The 20,683-nt window shown below is 47.1% G+C and overlaps 1 protein-coding gene across 4 annotated transcripts in view; it reads right to left on the bottom strand.

Moving 5' to 3' along the window:
- Positions 1-9,406: 9,406 nt before the first annotated feature.
- Positions 9,407-20,683, bottom strand: part of LOC144102129 (alpha-N-acetylgalactosaminide alpha-2,6-sialyltransferase 5-like) — a 90,739-nt gene continuing 79,462 nt past the window's right edge. For 2 of the 4 annotated variants that reach the window (XM_077635428.1, XM_077635429.1), the window contains one exon: positions 9,407-11,665. In XM_077635428.1, the coding sequence (XP_077491554.1) occupies positions 11,422-11,665 (244 nt within the window). In that variant the 3' untranslated portion in view covers positions 9,407-11,421. Of the gene's footprint in view, positions 11,666-14,334; positions 14,445-16,818; positions 16,866-20,683 lie in introns of all 4 variants that reach the window. The other 2 variants (XR_013308181.1, XM_077635430.1) reach the window with 2 other exon arrangements.

Raw genomic sequence — 20,683 nt, 5'->3', positions numbered from 1 at the left:
TCCTCACCGGCTTTCTAGACTCTGCAGGAAGGTCAACGGCTCTGGGGAAAAAGTTCCAGACTGCACAATTAAGCATCGGGATCCGTTCGTAGCATGCTCGTCGGGTGTCGTCTATTCGATTCCTTTACCCTGCGGCAGGAAGTACATCGGCCAAACAGGCCGATGTATCAATAAGCGGTTACTGGAGCATAAAGCTAATGCTGAGGATAAAAGGTCCGGTAATTTGGCCATACACTGCCGTGATTGCAGTCCTTGCCGACGCGTCTCCCCCACTTTCAAGGAAACAGATATTTTGGCAAAAAACTTAAATCAACTGACTCGAGAAATCATTGAAGCAGCCACTATTACCAAGCTAAAAAGATGAGTGCGTTAGCACACCATCAGTTGCATTGTTAGACAAAGAGTGTTCATTCCTCTCTGCTTTGATTTGATTCAGTGTATTCTTTTCGTTTCATTCCGTGATGATTTTTTTGCGCCCTCTTTTTTTGCGATGTTTTCCTTTTTAAACTCTTCTGTATTCTTCTCTGTTATGTTTTATCGCCCACACGTTTTTTACGATTCTTTGCTTGTTTTTAGAGATCTGTTGTTTGTTCAATGTCATATTTTAGTGACCACCTTTTCTGCTTGTATTCTTTCGCGTCGGCTTCTTGGGTTTTTGCTTGTATCTGTTTTAACGCCTTTAGTTTCCGTCATCTTTTAGCTGTGCCGAATCTTTTACTCTCCCGCAGGTTTTTCCTGCACCTTTTATGCCTGTTTGTTCAGTTTTTAGTGCCTTCATCTTGTTACCTTTCATCGTCAGTCGTTTAGCCGTGTTGGTTGTTGGCTCTTCGGGATCTTTTGGTACTTTTTGGAATTGTTTCTTACGTTCCCTGCCTTTGCTCCCCCCGTTGGTTCTTTCTCTTCTTTTCTTTTTTCTTTTTTCTTTTTTCCTTTTTTTCTTTTTTTCTTTTTTCTTTTTTCTTTTCTTGCTTGTTTTTGGCTGCGTTGTTGGTTATCAGTGGCGATAAGAATAGTTGGTCTATGTGTTGGCTCTTTCCATGCTCCCACCTGGCTGTGTTGTGCGCGTGCGCATCATTCCCTCCAATTCTGTATAAAAGGCGCGGATCGGCCCCCTTCCGAAATAAAAGTTGTTAGTTAGCGCAGGTGTGTGTCCTTCTTGTTCTGGTCCTTTGTCTGCAAGCGCTGTGTTCTCAAGATGTACCCCAACCAACTCGCCCAGCAACAAACCTTGCTCAAGTTCATTTCTAATACAAGGGGCCCTTTTTTCTCGTTCAGTGTCGATCCGTGCCATCTTGTCTCGTTGATTTCGTCCGCTTCCTGCAAGGCTAGGATTCTGGGTTTCTGCGTGCGACACCAGATCTTACCGCCTGATGTTCTGAACCTGTTCGGTGGTCTTCGACCCTCGGCCGGCCATGGAAACCGGATTTGTAAGATTTTGCGCTCCGAATGGCAGCACCAAGCCCGTCTGCTCCGGCAACATCTTCAACTTCTGCTTGTGCCTCCGTCAACACCCATCTCGTGGAGCAAGTGGCGCGAGTTTTCGCGCATAATCGATAGCACCACTGAGTTCCTGTGGCAGAGTGCGCTCCCACGTCTCCGGTCGGCAGTTCCAAAGAAGCAAGCACCGGCCAGCAATCGTCTTCATCTTTTAGGAGGCGCCAGTAACATTCCCAAGGAATTCCAGCAGTTGCTCCAGTGCGGGCCCAAGTTCGCCATCGAACCAAGCCCCTCAGCCCCGGAATTACTGACCATGGTCAGGCAAGTCTCAAGGTCAGCTCCTGCAGCCGACATAGATCGTTGCGTCTCCGAAGGCGTTGACGTACTCAACCGCCACAGTCGTACCAGCAAAAAGCCACCTATTGGGAAGACTATCGCTTACTTGAAAAACAACAACTTGTCCCTGCTAACCGCTGACAAGGAAGGGGGTTTTGTTTTACTGCCGAAGGTTGTCTATTGTGAAAAAGCATCGTCCGCACTCAATTCCTGCTTTGACAAATGTCAGAACGTTGCCTTGACAAAAGTTAAGAGTACAGCAGGAAAGTTGTGCCAACGGTTGAACCTCGATAAACTTTCCCGCTCGATAACAGATAGCAGAAGAATGTCCCTCAGCTTATTTTTTACCGCAAAAACACATAAACCCGAGTGCCCGCTTCGTGTAATCGTTTCAGAGAATGACACTTGGCAAAAATTGGTTGCCAACTTTCTTCAAGCCTATCTCAGCGTTCTCGCAGTAGAAGACCCGTTCCTAGTAAAAAACTCAAGTGATACCATTCACTTCTTGCGAGAACATGGCAGCAGGGCCTACCTAGGTTTCTCCGTTGACGTGAAAGACCTCTACTATTCAATTCCGCACGACGATCTGCTCCTTTGTGTAAACGAGTGTATCGACAAACACGGAGCTGTGGCTTTTCAAAATGCATGTGGCGTTTCTGCTAGTGGCTTTTTAGAATTATTGTCTGTATATCTTAGGTCTACCTATGCTGAGTGGAATGGATCTCTTTTTATACAGAAGCAGGGCATATGTATTGGGTCGTGCATCGCCCCTATCCTGAGCGACCTCTTCTTGGCCATGCGTGACAGAGAAGTAAGCACAAAGATTGCAAATTCACCGGTACTAAAGATATTCAGATATGTCGATGATTATCTAATTTTTCTCGACTGCCCAGGCAATGCTTTCATGACTGAAGTTTCCAAGGTTCTAGGCATTTTTAGGGAGTCTTTTCATCCCCTCGTTTTATCGCATGAAGTTCCAGAAAATAGCTGTCTTCGCTTTCTTGAACTTAAGCTGCACTTCTTACCCGATCACGTATGCTGGATCTTCGAACCAAGGGCCAATAAGCCACTTTTACCGTATGAGTCAGCTCATTCGAAATTGGTCAAGAGAAACATAATCCAGGCCACCTTCAATAACGCATTACTCAAGTCCTGCGCGCACAGTCTTGAAAGCAGTTTCTTTAACCAAGCGCAGAGGCTTCTCAGCTCTGGGTACCCGGCCCTACTCCTATCCTCAGTTGCTCAAAAAATGTTGAAAACGAGGCAAGGAAAGAGCCTAACCTCAAGGGAAGGGCAGAGTCGCAATAAAAAGGTAGCTGTAATCCCCTACATCCACCAACTGTCGCACAACCTAAAAAGAATTGGAAAAAGGGCAGGAGTAGACGTTGTTTTCTCTGCTCCTCACCGGCTTTCTAGACTCTGCAGGAAGGTCAACGGCTCTGGGGAAAAAGTTCCAGACTGCACAATTAAGCATCGGGATCCGTTCGTAGCATGCTCGTCGGGTGTCGTCTATTCGATTCCTTTACCCTGCGGCAGGACGTACGTCGGCCAAACAGGCCGATGTATCAATAAGCGGTTACTGGAGCATAAAGCTAATGCTGAGGATAAAAGGTCCGGTAATTTGGCCATACACTGCCGTGATTGCAGTCCTTGCCGACGCGTCTCCCCCACTTTCAAGGAAACAGATATTTTGGCAAAAAACTTAAATCAACTGACTCGAGAAATCATTGAAGCAGCCACTATTACCAAGCTAAAAGATGAGTGCGTTAGCACACCATCAGTTGCATTGTTAGACAAAGAGTGTTCATTCCTCTCTGCTTTGATTTGATTCAGTGTATTCTTTTCGTTTCATTCCGTGATGATTTTTTTGCGCCCTCTTTTTTTGCGATGTTTTCCTTTTTAAACTCTTCTGTATTCTTCTCTGTTATGTTTTATCGCCCACACGTTTTTTACGATTCTTTGCTTGTTTTTAGAGATCTGTTGTCTGTTCAATGTCATATTTTAGTGACCACCTTTTCTGCTTGTATTCTTTCGCGTCGGCTTCTTGGGTTTTTGCTTGTATCTGTTTTAACGCCTTTAGTTTCCGTCATCTTTTAGCTGTGCCGAATCTTTTACTCTCCCGCAGGTTTTTCCTGCACCTTTTATGCCTGTTTGTTCAGTTTTTAGTGCCTTCATCTTGTTACCTTTCATCGTCAGTCGTTTAGCCGTGTTGGTTGTTGGCTCTTCGGGATCTTTTGGTACTTTTTGGAATTGTTTCTTACGTTCCCTGCCTTTGCTCCCCCCGTTGGTTCTTTCTCTTCTTTTCTTTTTTCTTTTTTCTTTCTTTCTTTTTTTCTTTTTTTCTTTTTCTTTTTTCTTTTCTTGCTTGTTTTTGGCTGCGTTGTTGGTTATCAGTGGCGATAAGAATAGTTGGTCTATGTGTTGGCTCTTTCCATGCTCCCACCTGGCTGTGTTGTGCGCGTGCGCATCATTCCCTCCAATTCTGTATAAAAGGCGCGGATCGGCCCCCTTCCGAAATAAAAGTTGTTAGTTAGCGCAGGTGTGTGTCCTTCTTGTTCTGGTCCTTTGTCTGCAAGCGCTGTGTTCTCAAGATGTACCTGCGATGCGCCGCGCGCCGCTGCATCACTTCCGAAAGGAATTATGTGGGCACGCCGAGGTGCGCTAGAAAGTTGCCATGAATCCGTAGCTACGAAGTTCACGACTGCCCAGTGATGAGAGCAAGAGCTGCCGCGCGCTGGCGCTTGCGCGCGAGCGGCGAGGGGCTGCGCGAATACGCGTGCGCAAGATGGCTTCCGTCCAGCGAGGAAGCCGGGCGAGCGATGGGGGGCCATTACTGCGCCTCTGCTAGACAGCGGCGCAACGAGGACTGCTGGTAGTTGGAGATGCCTTCAGGGACCGCCGCACCGTGCTGAAGTTGGAAACACTATAGAAGACTGGCACGTTGGTGACCGCCGCTCCCGGCGGTGCGATGAAAAGGCAGACCGCCGTCGCCTGGCTGCCTGCAGCATGGAGCCGATGGACGAGGACTGCTGGTAGTTGGAGATGCCTTCAGGGACCGCCGCACCGTGCTGAAGTTGGAAACACTATAGAAGACTGGCACGTTGGTGACCACCGCTCCCGGCGGTGCGATGAAAAGGCAGACCGCCGTCGCCTGGCTGCCTGCAGCATGGAGCCGATGGCCCACGAGAAAGATGCGGGCGAAATGCGCCTCCTTCGGCTGTTTGAACAAAACTGCTTGATCTTTCAAAACGACGGGTGCAAAAGCAAAACCTTCTCTCCTCGTAGCTTTTGGCGGGAGGGAGAGAAAAGAGAGCGAGGAGTCCATTTGTATTTTTTGTTGAAAAGCATTGGTCCCAAAAACGTGCTCCCAGTTACCTTTCTGGGACCAAAATGCTATTTGTTTTTGCTTAACACTCTCGAAAAACGTTTCTATGACATTAGTGGGCGCAGTACCCTTTTGCTTGTGTTTATGTGTCCTGCCTTTACGTCCTGGAAATCTTCGATAAATGTTTGACTGGGACTGGGACATTCCATCCTTTCTGGGCGCACCTGGGGACGTACTTTGCTGGGTTTCTGGTTTGTCGCTTCGCACTGCTACCGAAGAAAGGATCGCACCTTTGGCCGCATGCACAGCCCAGCCCAGGCCGTCATTGCAGATATTTTATACTGTGTCGAGTTCTTGGTCCTGGCATCCTGTTCCGACGACGTGATTTTCGGGTGGGACTTCCTGTCAGAATATAACGCCGTGATAGATTGTGACCGCGCTGAGGTCGAATTTTCTGAGTTGCGTGACGAGCTGGCCGGCGACCCCCATTTCGTGTGTCCGCAGATGCTCATCGTCACTAAAGACATCGACGTCGCTCCGGAGGCTTCAGCGCTTCTATCCCTCTCCTGTCCTGCCACGCCAGGCGTCACCGTTTTATTTACGCCGTCTTCTTCCTTTGTCCACCGCAAAAACCTGCCGCTACCATCGGCTGTTCTCGATGTTCACGGCGGTCTCACGAAGATGCGTATCTACAATCCGTCTCCCTGCCCGCATACCCTGTTACGTGTCTAGTCTCCTGATTCAATTCAACCTGCCCACGTTCTCTCGGACCTGGATGCCCCGTGACCTCCCGCATTTCCTGTATCAACGCTCTTCATTCCAATTCGGCACCTGATCTGTTGCCCGACCCCTTCTTTCAAGCCGACATTGACGACGCTCTTCCTTCCGCCCACCGACAAAGCTCTCCACCCTTCTGCACAAGTTTCGCTCCGCTTTCGACATCGCCCACACTGCTCTATGCCGGACTTTCACCGTCGTTCATCGCATTGAGACCGGTTCTCACCCGTCTTTTCGACAGCGGCCATATCGTGTGTCGGCGGCAGAGCACCGCGTGACTAGCGAACAAGTTGAGGACATGCTGCACCGTAGTGTCATCCGTTCGTCTCACAGCCTTTGGTCTTCGCCGGTGGTGCTTGTTAAGAAGGTGGCTCAATCCGATTTTGTGTCGATTACCCCCGCCTCAACAAAATTACCCAAAAGGACAATTACCCTCTTCCCCGCATCGACGACGCTCTTAATAGCCTCCAAGGCGCTGAGTACTTTTCGTTCCTTGACCTACGTTCCGGCTACTGGCAAGCACCGATGGCTGCACCTGACAGAGAAAAGACAGCATTTGTCACACCCGACAGCCTCTACGAGTTGAACGTGATTCCGTTCGGTCTGTGCAACGCGCCCGCCACATTCGAAAGGATGATGGATAGCATCTTGCGGAAGTTCAAGTGGCAGACGTGCCTCTGGTAATTGGACGACATTGTTCTCTTTTCTGCCAATTTCAACACGTACCTCGCACGCTAATTACGGCAGGTTTTGACTTGCCTGAATGACGCCGGCCTGCAGCTTAATCTCAAAAGTGCCACTTCGGAGCTCGAAGTTGACCTTCTTGGGGCACATCGTCTCCAAGAAAGGCGTACTCCCTGACCCGTCCAAGCTCCCTGCTGTGGCGCAATTTCCTAAACCGGTTTCGCTCAAGCAACTTCGAAGCTTCATAGGTTTGTGCTCCTATTTCCGGCGCTTTGTACGTAATTTCGGGCCGGTCATTGCGCCACTGGCGAAGCTACTTGGCGGCAACAATGACATGCCTGGCTGGTCGGCCGAGTGCGACGAAGCGTTCACTACCCTGCGCCATCTTTTGACTTCACCGGCAATACTAAGATACTATGACCCAGCAGCGCCTACCTAAATCCGTGCGGGTGCGAGTGGCGTTGGCCTCGGAGCTGCCTTGGCTCAGCGAAAAGATGGGTTTGAAGAATACGTAGTTGCGATGCGAGTAGCGTGCTCACCAAAATTGCATCCAGATATTCCGTCTCAGAAAAGGAATGTTTAGCTATTTGTGAACGCTAACGAAATCCCGGCCCTATCTGAATGGCCGCCGGTTTGACATCGACACGGACCACCATCACTGTGCTGGTTATCGCCTATTAAAGATCAATCCGGTCGCCTCGCTCGATGAGCTGTTTGCCTTCAAGAGTTTGACATCCGCGTCATCTGCCGTTCTGGCCGTAAGCACATGGACGACGACGCTGTGTCTTGGTCTCACCTTCCGAGCGACGCTGCCTGCTCCTCGGCGACAGATCCCGCGCTTTCGTCTCTTACCGTCGCTGATATGCCTGCGGAGCAGCGGAAAGACCAGTGGCTTGCTCATAGACGCCGTGTCTTCATCAGAAATGGTTGAGCCCTCTAGACCTTTACGGCGTCAAGCTCCGTACTTTGCCCTCCGGGACGGCCTTCTATACCGCCGCAACTACATGCCTGATGGTCGGCGGTGGCTTCTCGCGATTCCCCGCCATTTCGAATCTGAAATTTCCGCCTCTTAGCACGCTGACCCTCAGTGTGCGCACACTGGTGTGCTGAAAACATTCAAAAGACTTTCTCAGCATTCCTATTGATGCGACATGCACGCCTATGTTCGAAAATGCGCCCGATCTTGCATCATCTGTCAGCGGCGGAAGACATCCGCTCCCCGTGTGACCGGCCCATTGCAACCACTCTGTTGCCCGGCACTTCCTTTGGATCGCGTTGGCGTTGACCTGTACGGTCTCTTGGAACCGTTGCATTATCGTCGGCGTCGACCACCTCACCCGGTATGCCGAGACAGCCGCTCTTCCTGCTGCTACTGCCCGCGAAGTTGCGATGTTCCTGCTGCATCATTTTGTTCTGCGCCGCGGCGCGCCGCGCGACCTAAGTGACAGAGGCCGGGTCTTCGTTTCGCACGTCGTTGAAGCTCTGCTTACCGAATGTCGCATCGTACATAGGACCGCCACTGCCTACCATCCCTAAACTAACGGGCTGACCGAGCGCTTCACTCGTACCCTCGGAGACATATGCTCACGATGTACGTCGCAGGAGATCAGACCAACTGGGACACTGTCCTTCCTGTCCTGACGTACGCGTACAGCACAGCGATGCAGTCAAAAACCGGTTTTACCTCTTTCTTCCTGCCGTACGCGCGTGAGCCGTATTCCACAATGGATACCATCTTGCCATATACTCCTGACGCCTCCGAGTGGGCACCCCTCTCCGAACGATAACAGGCAAGACGTTTTTTCGGTAGGATCCCTACTTTCGCTCTGGGTTTCAGGCACATCACTAGGATTGTTGTCAAAATTCCGTACAGAATACCACGGCCCTTATCACGCCCTCCAGCAAACATCGCTTGTGAATTACATCGTGGAGCCGCTCAACCCCTCTTCGGACTTGCGCCATCGCCGCCGAGAAACCGTCCACGTACGCCGCCAGAAGACCTACTACGACCTGCTGGTCTTACGCTCGTCATAGGTCGCCAGGGTGGCTCCTCTTCGCTCCCGGGGCAGTTGTAGCGAACCATGACCGCCGCGCCTGATGCCGCCTAGGCAGATGACTGACGAAGCGCCGATGCAGACGAAGCGCCGATGAAAGACGAAGCGTCGCCGCGCTGCACGAGCTCGCTTCGGTTGGACTGGCCGTGTTTCTGGTCCTGGGGGACACAGCCAGAATGAATATTCCTTATAAATGTTTTTTTCTCTCTCTCTCGTTACTTGCATGAAATGTCTGTGCCTGTGTTATCCCTTTGATCTGCGTTTCTTAAAAAAGCCGGACCGCCCTCACATCGAGCGCGTGACACAATCGGAAAGAAAAAATCGACTTGCCGAGAACAGCTGACGATTAAATGTAAACATTGAGTAGATGCTACGTCACCGACTGCTAATATTAATGACAGGAAGAATGGCAGGAGCACAACTTTGTTTATCAAGAATGCACGCTTGAAAACGCCGGTAAAGTAAAAAAAAAAAGAGGTTACATTTAAAGGGAAGTATTCAGAAATAGTTATTTTCGCGCGATGCTCTTCGCGAAGGCCAAACACCGTAAAATATGTTTTAATGGAGGATATCACCGCATTATTGAGTTCGTTGTCCTTTATTAGCAAAGTGATATAAGTGTTGCTGAGTTTAAACGCACGTTTCGGACATGTTTTGTTATGAAATTTAAGAAAAAAAGCCCCCACTTTGCAAGGATTGCCTAAAGGGTATGAAATCGCTTTGTATTTGTCATAGCAAAGCTCGTCTTCTAGATCATATAAATTCTACAAGGTCATAATAAAGCGAAGGCGACCACTTGTCATGTCGTTTATTCATCTCACTCGTCCGACTTTGAAGTCCCCCCTTGTTTTTGTCTGTTCTCGCAGTGCATGTAACACAGAAATGCACTCACTGACACAAGATCTGCACACAGGAGGGCAGCCTGTAGAGAGGACCATAGTGTTCCTTCACCACCGCATAGTAGTGGGCATTCGTAGCATGTGCGTGTATTGTTTTCCTGCAAGCCTCATTCAGCCCGAGAAAAAGAGCACAGGAAATAAAAATTGGCTGAAGGCTTAGCTTGGTTAAGCCTGGAAGATTGCGAAAGCAATACCCATGGGTGCGCCTTCGTTCGGCTGATGGTGTGGACATGGTTGCCCTTTGTTAAACTTATGACTATACATTGTTTTGCTTGGTTTCTGCTATTGATATCCTTGGTACACTTATGACTTATCTATATTATGTCGCTTGGCCGCAGCAGATCGTTCCAGCCTCGCATTGTACACATCATCCGACATTGCGCAAAGCAGCGCGCCGACCACTGCGAGGAGCCGAGCTGTAGCCCCATTTATCCTCCTAGCGTGACGTCACACCAGCGAGCGCCCTCTCTCGGTAGCGCCGCACCAGCTGCGCGCAAGGCTTTGCCTCTACCATCGATGCCGCGAGCTGGGGCCCCGTCTCTCGGTCTGGCGTGACGTCAAACCAGCGAGCGCCCTCTCTCGGTAGCGTCGCAGCAGCGGCGCGCAAGGCTTCGCCTTCACCATCGATGCCGCGGAGCTAGGGCCCCGTCAGGTTCAGGTTCAGAAAAGTCGTTCTTCTCGTTCTTCTTCCGTCTCCGTAGCTCGCTGATGCTTCCTCTTTGCATTCTGCCGAGCTGCCTTGTTCGTAGACACCATCGCAACATCTGGCTGATTGACTGCCTTGGCGAGAGGAGCGGAGCTGTTTTATACAGCTGGTGTGACGTCACTCTGACCGTAGCGCCCCTGGTGAGAGGAGCGGGAGTTAGGCCGCTGCTGGTGGCTACCGCCTCGCCTCGCGACGGCGTGAGATGGGGCCCCGTTTTTACACAGCTGGTGTGACGTCACACCGACCGTAGCGCCCCTGGTGAGAGGAGCGGGACTTAGGCCGCCGTTGGTAGCTACCGCCTCGCCTCGCGACGGCGTGAGATGGGGCCCCGTTTTTACACAGCTGGTGTGACGTCACTCTGGGTCACGTGGTGTGACGTCACGCAGCGAGGTCACGCTAAAAGTCAATGGTGCCTACCACCGCCTCACCACGGAACGGGCTGAAGTGCGACCTAAAGTAGTATTGCTTCGCAATAAAAGAGCTTGTGTGTGCTTTCTCTTCAGACGAAAAGCGCAGTGTAAAAACCCCTAGCGCAGTCTTCTGAAGAGGTCACGGATAGATGGGAAAGGCCGCTTGTGATAAGAGCTTCCAATGGGTCGATGATTTTATAGTTCGGTACTCAACAAGACTAAGGTTCACGCTGGGTTTTGAACCATCGATGAATGTGATGAAAGAACGAATGCGGCTAGCAGCAGTAGCCAGAGCCCTAAGCAAGCCGTTTTTGAGCTGTAAGCAACAGCTTATATTACAACAGTCGCAGTCAGAATCTGTCAACATGAGTTTGCAAAAAAGTGAACCATTAGTGTCTTTATGCAGCCTTTCTCGCACTACGAAACTGCAACAATCTGCAGTACGCACTACGAGGTCTTTATGGTTGCGGTCCTTTCGCAATGTGTTTCTGTGTCTTGCACAACGCCACAAAACATCACACTTGTTCGGGACAACACCAGGAACTTGGCACGGGAAGCGTCAATGACAGATGCCAAACGAAGCCTTCACAAAAGTGTTTCAGGCTGCCTGCCACACATACTCTGAGTGTTTGCTTCTCGCACTGAGGAATGTGCAACCTGGAGACACCAATGAAAGCAGGCAAAGGCAGCTGTCGCAGTGCTGGTTTCTTGGCGCACAGGGTGGCCGTGTGGGTAATCCTTGAAGATTCTGCGATGCACCTAAATGTGATGGCGCAGTACACATCGTGGGCCGTCATGTGGCAGCTGCGACTGTTGAAACCCGCTGTAGGGATCTCCAAGTCGGCGCCAAGAACTGCACGTTCGAAGATGCGTTTGAGACCAGCCAACCGGCTAGCGCCCGGCGGTCCAGAAGGCTGAGCTGACCAGAGTCTGGTCTCAGTGGGTCCTCGTTGTGACCCGCGTCTAGGCCATCCAGGCACTGCGGGCGGGATGAGTACTCCCAGAACAGGGAGCGCGACGGATCGTTGCGATGTCGCCTGCAGAATCAGAGGCATTCCTTAGGCTGTGCTCGTACATGACTAATAGCAGAAGCAGCTTAAGGCGGACAATGTCATGCACGCTACCCAGAACAGCCGGGGGAGAGAGATGATATCTGTTCTGTCACTGGAAGGATATCACTCTGTGCAAATAAGCCATTCGATTATATGCTGATGATGATGAATTTATATGGCGCAAGGGCAGCTTTGGCCAAAGACGGGGCCAAAGCTTTCACCCCACAAGGTGGGTCAAAGGCCCATTTCCTAAGAATGTCACACTAAGAAGCCGAGCACCAGGCAGGGGAAAGCTTGTACCCAGTGTATCACCGGTGGGTACACGGTGGCACTGGGGATCGAGCCCTGCACCTCCCGCATACGAGGCGCATGCTCAAATCACTAGGCCACCGCTGCGGTTCCATACAATTAGAGTCGGAAAAACAAATTATAAAGGGGCAGCTGAAGACCCAGTACTTCAAAGACCTAGATGCGAGACCATGTGCTGAAGTATGAATGTAATCGCAATACGAAACAACAAAACAAGCAAAAATTATATAGGCGGAAATTTCCTTCTGATTTTATTTTAACCAAGCATTTGCATCCGGGAACATATTTTACCTCTCACAGCAAAGGAATTAATATATGCATGTTCGCAAGTAAAATCAGTGGAAACACATCCCGTGTTCTGTTAGCCTTGTTGTGAGTGTTCTGCCACTGGTTTATTGTTTAGCATATGGGCGAACAAGATATAGACAACAAGGTTTCGTGCAATCTAAAAGCCGCTGTGGCTCCCGATAGTATATAAGCCGGAATTAAGAATCCCGCATAAGCCGACGAAACAAAATTTGGCTGCCTGTAGATGTGTTGTAAAGTGAACTCAAGAGGATTTTGAGAGAAAAGACACAAGAAAAGTTTTCCCGCTGCCAGCTATTCCTGGGGCCACCCTCGGTCGTGTGTTCTGCATCTCAATTTCCGGGTGGTCATCAAGTTCTAGAGGATATAAGGATTTGTGTGGCTTCAACATAAAAAAATCTTCACTGGTCATTTGCACGGTTCGCGTGAACACAAAGGCTTATGAATTGTTGGCTTAGCTTCCCATTGCCGAGAAAAGCACAGAATTAATATTATTTATACTTGAAGCAAACATTTTATTACAAAATGAAACTTTTGCACACTATGGTTGGTGCAATTCTGCTTGCGTTTGCAGGTTGTACACTGGGACGCAGACGTAGAAAAAAAAACAGGTCAAATCGCTACCTATGACGAGCGTCGCTGTTCTTAGAACCCCTTAGGGAACACGCAAAAAGGTCGCTTCGAACAAGAGCAAACAAATACTTCCCACGGATTTGAATACAAGCACGCAATCGACGAAAAAAAAAGCGCACGAGCAACTAGCGCTGATGCGTTCCCCACGTTAGAGCTCTCTGTGTTTCAAGCTAGCCATTCTCAATCTTCGACGCCCATGGACACATAAATCTGCGATACCTCCATGCTGTCGAACATAATAGAGAACCTTAGTGCTGACTTTTTACTTGGTGGTGTTTGCAACATTCCACAAGTCTGATGGCTTAAAAATGCGCCTGTGACGTCATGCTACTCTGCCCGTCTCCCTTGAATTCACCAACTTCACAAATACGAATGATCTTTATTAGTGTATAGACTTCCCAACACGACAGTATGGTGACAGTGTTTCTACACTTGACTTGCTCTTTTCTAACCAACCCAACCTTGCTCATTCTAACTCTATAGTCCCTGCTATCAGTGATCATGACGGTGTCTTTGCAACTATTTCATGTTGCCAGCCTCTATCAGCGGCCCCTCTTCCTAGGAATTTTTTGTTCGAAAAACGGAGCTATCCATTGATCGCTGAAACCCTGGATGCTTACTTTCCTGACTTCATTCATAAGACTGTTTCCATAGCCTAGATGAGCTATAGAATTTTTTCAGCGACACAGTTTTTTCACTTTTGGAACGACACAACCCGTCTAAAACTACTTCTAGCAGTAAGGGACGATCGACGCCATCGCCAAGAAATAAATTAAACAGTTCATTAATAAAAAATCTCGTCTGTATTATAGCTATCTAAGAATGAAAACCGACGATGCATTCGAGTTATTACGGGTAATTAGGCAGGGAACTCAGACAAAAGTAAAAGACGCCAAGCTTAAATTTTATGCCATGGTAGAGCATAAAGTGAAAGAAAACCCTAAGTAGCCTTTGAAGTTCGTGAAGTCCAGCGGTAAAGACGAAGGTTCTATTCTACCCTTACTATCAAAGCATACTGAATCAGGCGACGTTACTGATGACGTCGAGATAGCTAGTTACTCGTTCAACAGTTATTTTCAATTCGTTTTTTATACACCAATTCCTTTAGTTAACCAAGATCCCCCGAACTACAACCTACCCTGAATGTCTCAGACCTTCGAAACCTATGAAAGAATGAAGAAGTTGCTGATTGATCTTAAGCTCAACTCGGCCTCTGGTCCAGATTTTATCTCATGTTCCATTTTAAAGGCCTGTGCGACAAGCGTAGCCAGGTTCCTGGCTGTCGTATTTTTTAGGCCCTTAGAAACAAGGGAGTTGCGCGTAGAACGAAAAGCGGCCAACGTAGTGCCGGTACACAAAAAGGGTGGTCGCTGTCTTGTCTCGAATTATAGACCGATTTCCCTTACCTGTGTGAGTTGCAAGGCCTTAGAGCACATCATATACTCCAACGTAATCCATCACTTGCAGGCTACACTTCTTTTCTTAATCCTCAACATGGTTTCAGGGCAGGATTTTCCTGTGTCACCAAGGAATAAGAATTCTCTAACGACATATATTCTGCATTTGGTTCAGGCATGCAAGTCGAGTGTGTTTTATTACATTTAAAAAAAGCTTTCAATACCATGCTGCACTCTCTCCTCCTCTTTAAACTTTCGTTGCTTCGTACGTTTACCCCCCTCAGTTCCCAAATGGTTAGAGCAATATCTATCCGGTCGCTCCAAAAAAGTGTTAATCAACGGTTCCGAATCTGATTTATCATCCAGCACGTCTGGGGTTCCCCGAGGGTCACTTTTAGGACCACAACTTTTCAGAATCTGCACAAATGATTTAGGCACTAACGTCACCTCACATATCCAATTAATATACGCTGATAATTGCGTCAAATACAGAAATATATCCACGCAGGCTGATGCTGATGACCTGCAGATATTAATCGTAGCACGTGATGGTGCTACAAATGGAACATGAAACTTAATTTTTCGGAATGTAATTTTATCCGGTTGAGCTGAAAGCGCACAAAAGTGGAGGCAAATATCACTTATAGACAGTAAGTATAACTTTCCCTGATAGCGTTAAATATCTTGGTATAATATTTTCTTGAAACCTCACATGAAATAAACACGTAGAAAATGTAACTATGGAAGCTGGCCGTGCCCTTAATTTAATAGAGGGCAATTTCAGGGCTGCCCCTCGTGATGTTAAGGACATTTTATATTTTACTAATCTCCGCTCCACCCTAGATTATGCCACCGTAGTCTGGGAGCCTAATTACACTACACTTACAAATATATTGAAACTAGTAAAAATAGGGCCTCACATTTTGTGACTAATTTCTACACGTATGACACTAGCGTTGGCGCACTGAAGGAAAAGCTTTCTTGGACCCTCTCGAAACACACCATTTCATATCTGGGCTTATGTTACTGAAGCAAATAGTGCGAGGAAAGGTCTCAGTTGATTGCGATCTTTATCTAAACCCACCTAAATTTATCAGTCATGTACAAGTGCAGAACAAACAGGGACAAAGAAGGACGGGACACCACAACCGCTTACTTCCAACTAAATATTTACTGACAAAAAAGCACATTACATACTACCTTCCTGCATGACGTCAAACTGACAGCACTGCCGACATCAAGTGGCCGCAAGCAAAACATTTTTTCTTTTTTAGTGAGCGATACAGATGGTGCGCTGACGCAGGATGGACCCCCTTTTCTAATCAATTCTTCATCTATTATCTCTCTAACATCCTGGCACCTATGCTTGGCCACTATCTTGCATGCGCTGAAGAAAGGTTTACATGGTTTCTTATTCTTTTCCGCGCAGTCATGACAATGTTCAGAAAGATGACCGTCCCTATAATTGCCCACCTTCCTCCTGAGCTCCAGCAATCTTTCATTCATAAACTAAAGCGGCTGTTTGGGCTTGTTGGTCAGTGAACATGGTAAAAGAATGCAGCGCGAAAAAAACAAGGACGAACAGAAGTGGACAGGACAGGGCGCTGACTTCAAACGGCACAATTTTCTTTTTGATATGGAACGAGAGGATCCTGGCCTTGCATTGGGCTCTTTTCTTTCATCCATGAGCAAGCAAAATGCAGCCATAACCTGCGTGAACCTCATCGCTATTTCTACTTGCAAGGCCAGGATCCTCTCGTTCCATATCAAAAAGAAAATTGTGCCGTTTGAAGTCAGCGCCCTGTCCTGTCCACTTCTGTTCGTCCTTGTTTTTTTCGCGCTGCATTCTTTTACCATGTTTCATTCATACATCGGCCAGTTTGACCGATGTACCTAAGACCACACGATAGAGGAATTTCATATACTACTTCACAACCACACACTACAAAAGGATCTCGGTGCTTGATAGCGCATGGTTCTTTTGGCTTTTTGGAAAGGATTGGTCATTTTCACTAGTTTTTCCAGCTTCTCGGGCGCCGACAGCACTACTCTGACGCCACTGCGTTTTGCAATCTTCTTTAGGCGATGCGAAGAGTTGTGCAAATGAGGAACGACTACCATCTTATTTCCATTAGCTTCGCTCTGGTTCCTGTCCTTTTTCTTTGGCGTTTTCAACATGCCTTCTGATACAGAAACAATGAGGCTGATCAAATAACCAGCTGGCTGGAGGCGCGTCACATGGTTTTGAAAACTATGGCTCAGTGAATGGCAGCACGTCTTTTTCAATGCATTACTTAGATAGACATTGCTTAGCGATTGCTCTCTTTACAAGGTTCAAATGTGATGAATGAAACGGTAAGAGAGGTTTATTAGCCCTTGGATGGTACTCCCAACAAGCAGAATTCTCAGTGAAATTTAGCTTTAAATCTAAAAACTGTAAAACACCATCTCTTGGAATTTCATGCGTCAGTACTAAAGGATTAAAACACTCACCAAAAAGGACTAAAAGCTGGTTGACACTGGCCGGAAAATCCCTGCACCTTTGTAATAAAATTAAAAAATCATCCATGTATATAAAAACAGTCACGTTGCTAAAATCCATCAGGCGGTCCCAAACGACTCTGTCACAATGGGCTAAAACAATGTCACTGAGAACAGGAGCAATACAAGAACCTATAAAAACTCTTGCTTCTGAATGAAAACTTGGTCATTCCATTCAATGTACGTTGACCTGAGATAAAATGAAAGCAATTCTAAAACACTTTCTACAGACAAACCTGCTGCATTCTGAAAAGCTATTGACCCAAAACAATCTATGCACTCTTTCACACAACTGAGGAGTTTTTCTTGTGGCAAGGAATATTACAAATCCTTTATGTCAAAAGAGCAGGCCATAAGACCATTGTTATGATTCTTCTCCAAGGACTCCAAAACTATTTCAGAACTTCGAATCCGGAAGTGGTCGTCAATCACTAAACGATTTAGTTTCTTTTGCAGGAAGAGAGCGACTGATTTTTGCCACGTGCCAGTTTCTGATACAATAACCCTTAGGGGACACTCAACTTTGTGGGTTTTAGCAGTGAATATGACCTTTAAAAATGCAGCATTACTTTTTTCAATGTTTTTCACCTATCTTTCAAGGTTCAGTTTGTTGCACAGAGCTTTGCCAGCCGACCGTAGTTTTTTTGCAGATACCGCTTTTGCCTTATTCAGCACTGAGAGTACTGCTTCCATGGCCTTATTTCCAAAGTCATCCCTTGTTAGCACCACAAAACTACCTTCTTTATCTGAAGGAAGAACGCACAGATTATCTTTTCTCAAATTCGAAGCCAAACGACTTATCGAAACACGCAGAAGTACACCTTTAGCATGATTTAGCACGTCAACCCCCTCCGAAATGCACCTTTCGGCTTCACTGGTATCAGCAAATCGCGAAAAAACGTCGTACAAGGGACAACTGTTCCGGGGCACTCAACTTTAGCTAAAAGGCAAACTTTCGTCCCAGACCAAGAATGCGATCCATAGCGTCCGGTAGATGAACCTGGCCTAAGGTCTTAACCGCACACCTCGTCTTGGAGGGCCGTTTGGGCTGGGCGGCTCGAAGCTTCCTCAGCTCTTGCTGCCACAAGCACTCGGTGACGCGGTCTACTGACATGAAGACGGAGTGAAGACGCGTGTAGAGTAGATTTCTGTACAGGCGCGCTTGACGCCGCCACTCTTATCTCAGAATCTTGCATACCCTCGTAGCATGACCGTTTGATGGGATTAATCCTACATTCATTATTACAGCGCAAAGACGGCACAGAACAAGAAGGGGACACAACCCGTCTTTGCGCTGTAATAATGAATGTAGGTAACCAACTCGCCCAAAATGTTGTATTAGGGATAAATTCCATTCCCACTGTGCTATAAGCTTTCAGTTGCTGTTCATATTTATCATAAAATAAAGCAGGACATCACATCTTTCAGAAACAAGTACGTGAACAGAAACATACGCTATAGTCTGCGAGTCACTTCTTTTATTTCCAGTCGTGCCCGGACAAACTACGGCACCGAACACATTGATAACCAAATTTCTGCAGTTTGCAATGTGTATCCTTCCATAATTGACGAAGCTGTAACTTGTAAAACCACTTGTCATTTCAAAAAGAAAATGAAGATGCTTTTTATGCGTACGACTGACCCATCAAATACTTGTGCTATGTAGTGTTTACAGTGATAGCCTCACTCCTGTCATATTTTCTATTGTGTTGCGAACTGTAGCGTTACTGGTCTTTTTCTTTTCTCTTTGTTATCCTATGTGCCTTCATTAACTTTCAACTACTGTGAAAATTGAAAAAAAGAGCTTGTTGAGTTTTAATGAATGTAACCACCCTTCTGCCTTTGATGTGTGACCCGGGGTGAGACCTTGTCAGGAAGAATGCCAGCAGCTTCTTCCTTTTGTCTCATCTCGTGGGCATGTACTGTGCATACAAGTTCATGTCTGAATAAAATGATTGATTGATTGATTGATTGATTGATTGATTGATTGATTGATTGATTGATTGATTGAAAAGCCAATTTGATGTCATCCGGTAGAAGCTTGTTCCGGATACAAAAGGACAAAGCAAGCCCACGACATTCGGCGTTCACAATCAGAGAAGCGATGAAGCAAGGTTGTAGAGACGAACATGAAGAAAGAGGGCCCGATGTACGAGAAATGAAGCTCAAGAGCACAGACCTTTGGGCTAGTTGGTGCATTGCAGTCATGTACAAGCGCAGAACAAACAGGGACAAAGAAGGATGGGACACCACGAGCGCTTACTTCTAACTAAAGATTTACTGAAAAACAAGCACATTACATACAACCTTGCTGCATGACGTCAAACTGAATCTTGCATACCCTCGTAGCATGATCATCAAATGGTCATGCTACGAGGGTATGCAAGATTCTGAGATCAGAGTGGCGGCGTCAAGCGCGCCTGTACAGAGATCTGCTCTACACCCGTCTTCAGGATTTCACAAAGCCAAATTGTGGCAATCGAGATCTGCACTCCGTCGTCATGTCAGTGGACCGCGTCACCGAGTGCTTGTGGCAGCAAGAGCTGAGGAAGCTTCGAGCCGCCCAGCCCAAACGGCCCTCCAAGACGAGGTGTGGGGTTAAGACCTTAGGCCAGGTTCATCTACCGGACGCTATGGATCGCATTCTTGGTCTGGGACGAAAGTTTGCCTTTTAGCTAAAGTTGAGTGCCCCGGAACAGTTGTCCCTTGAACGACGTGCTTAGCAATTTGCTGATACCAGTGGAGCCGAAAGGTGCATTTCGGAGGTGGTTGACGTGCTAAATCACGCTAAAGGTGTAATTCCGCGTGTTTGGATAAGTCGTTTGGCTTCGAATTTGAGAAAAGATAATCTGTGCGTTCTTCCTTCAGATAAATAAGGTAGTTTTGTGGTGCTAACAAGGGATGAGTTTGGAAATAAGGCCATGGAAGCAGTACTGTCAGTGCTGCATAAGGCACGAGCGGTATCTGCGAAAAAACTACAGTCGGCTGGCAAAGCTCTGTGCAACAAACTGAACCTTGAAATATTGGCGAAAAACATTGAAAAAAGTAATGCTGCATTTTTACAGGTCATGTTCACTGCTAAAACCTACAAAGTGGAGTGTCCCCTAAAGGTTATTGTATCATAAAATGGCACGTGGCAAAAATCAGTCGCTCTCTTCCTGCAAAAGAAACTAAATCTTTTAGTGATTGACGACCCCTTCCAGATTCGAAGTTCTGAAATAGTTTTGGAGTCCTTGGAGAAGAATCATAACAATGGCCTTATGACCTGCTCTTTTGACATAAAGGATTTGTATTATTCCTTGCCACAAGAAAAACTCCTCAGTTGTGTGGAAGAGTGCATAAATTGTTTTGGGTCAATAGCTTTTCAGAATGCAGCAGGTTTGTCCGTAGAAAGTTTTTTTTAGAATTGCTTTCATTTTATCTCATGTCAACGTAGATTGAATGGAATGACCAAGTTTTCATTCAGAAGCAAGGGGTTTGTATAGGTTCTTGTATTGCACCTGTTCTCAGTGACAATGTTTTAGCCCATTGTGACAGAGTCGTTTGGGACCGCCTGAAGGATTTTAGCAACGTGACTGTTTTTAGATATGTGGATAATTTTTTAAATTTATTACAAGGGTGCAAGGATTTTCCGGCCAGTGTCAACCAGCTTTTAGCCCTTTTTGGTGAGTGTTTTAATCCCTTAGTACTGACGCATGAAATTCCAAGAGATGGTGTTTTACAGTTTTTAGATTTAAAGCTAAATTTCACTGAGAATTCTACTTGTTGAGAGTACCATCCAAGGGCTAATAAACCTCTCTTACCGTTTCATTCATTA

Source organism: Amblyomma americanum, chromosome 8 (genome assembly GCF_052857255.1).
Source record: "Amblyomma americanum isolate KBUSLIRL-KWMA chromosome 8, ASM5285725v1, whole genome shotgun sequence".
NCBI lineage: Eukaryota > Metazoa > Arthropoda > Arachnida > Ixodida > Ixodidae > Amblyomma > Amblyomma americanum.
This window is presented reverse-complemented; position numbering and strand designations above follow the sequence as displayed.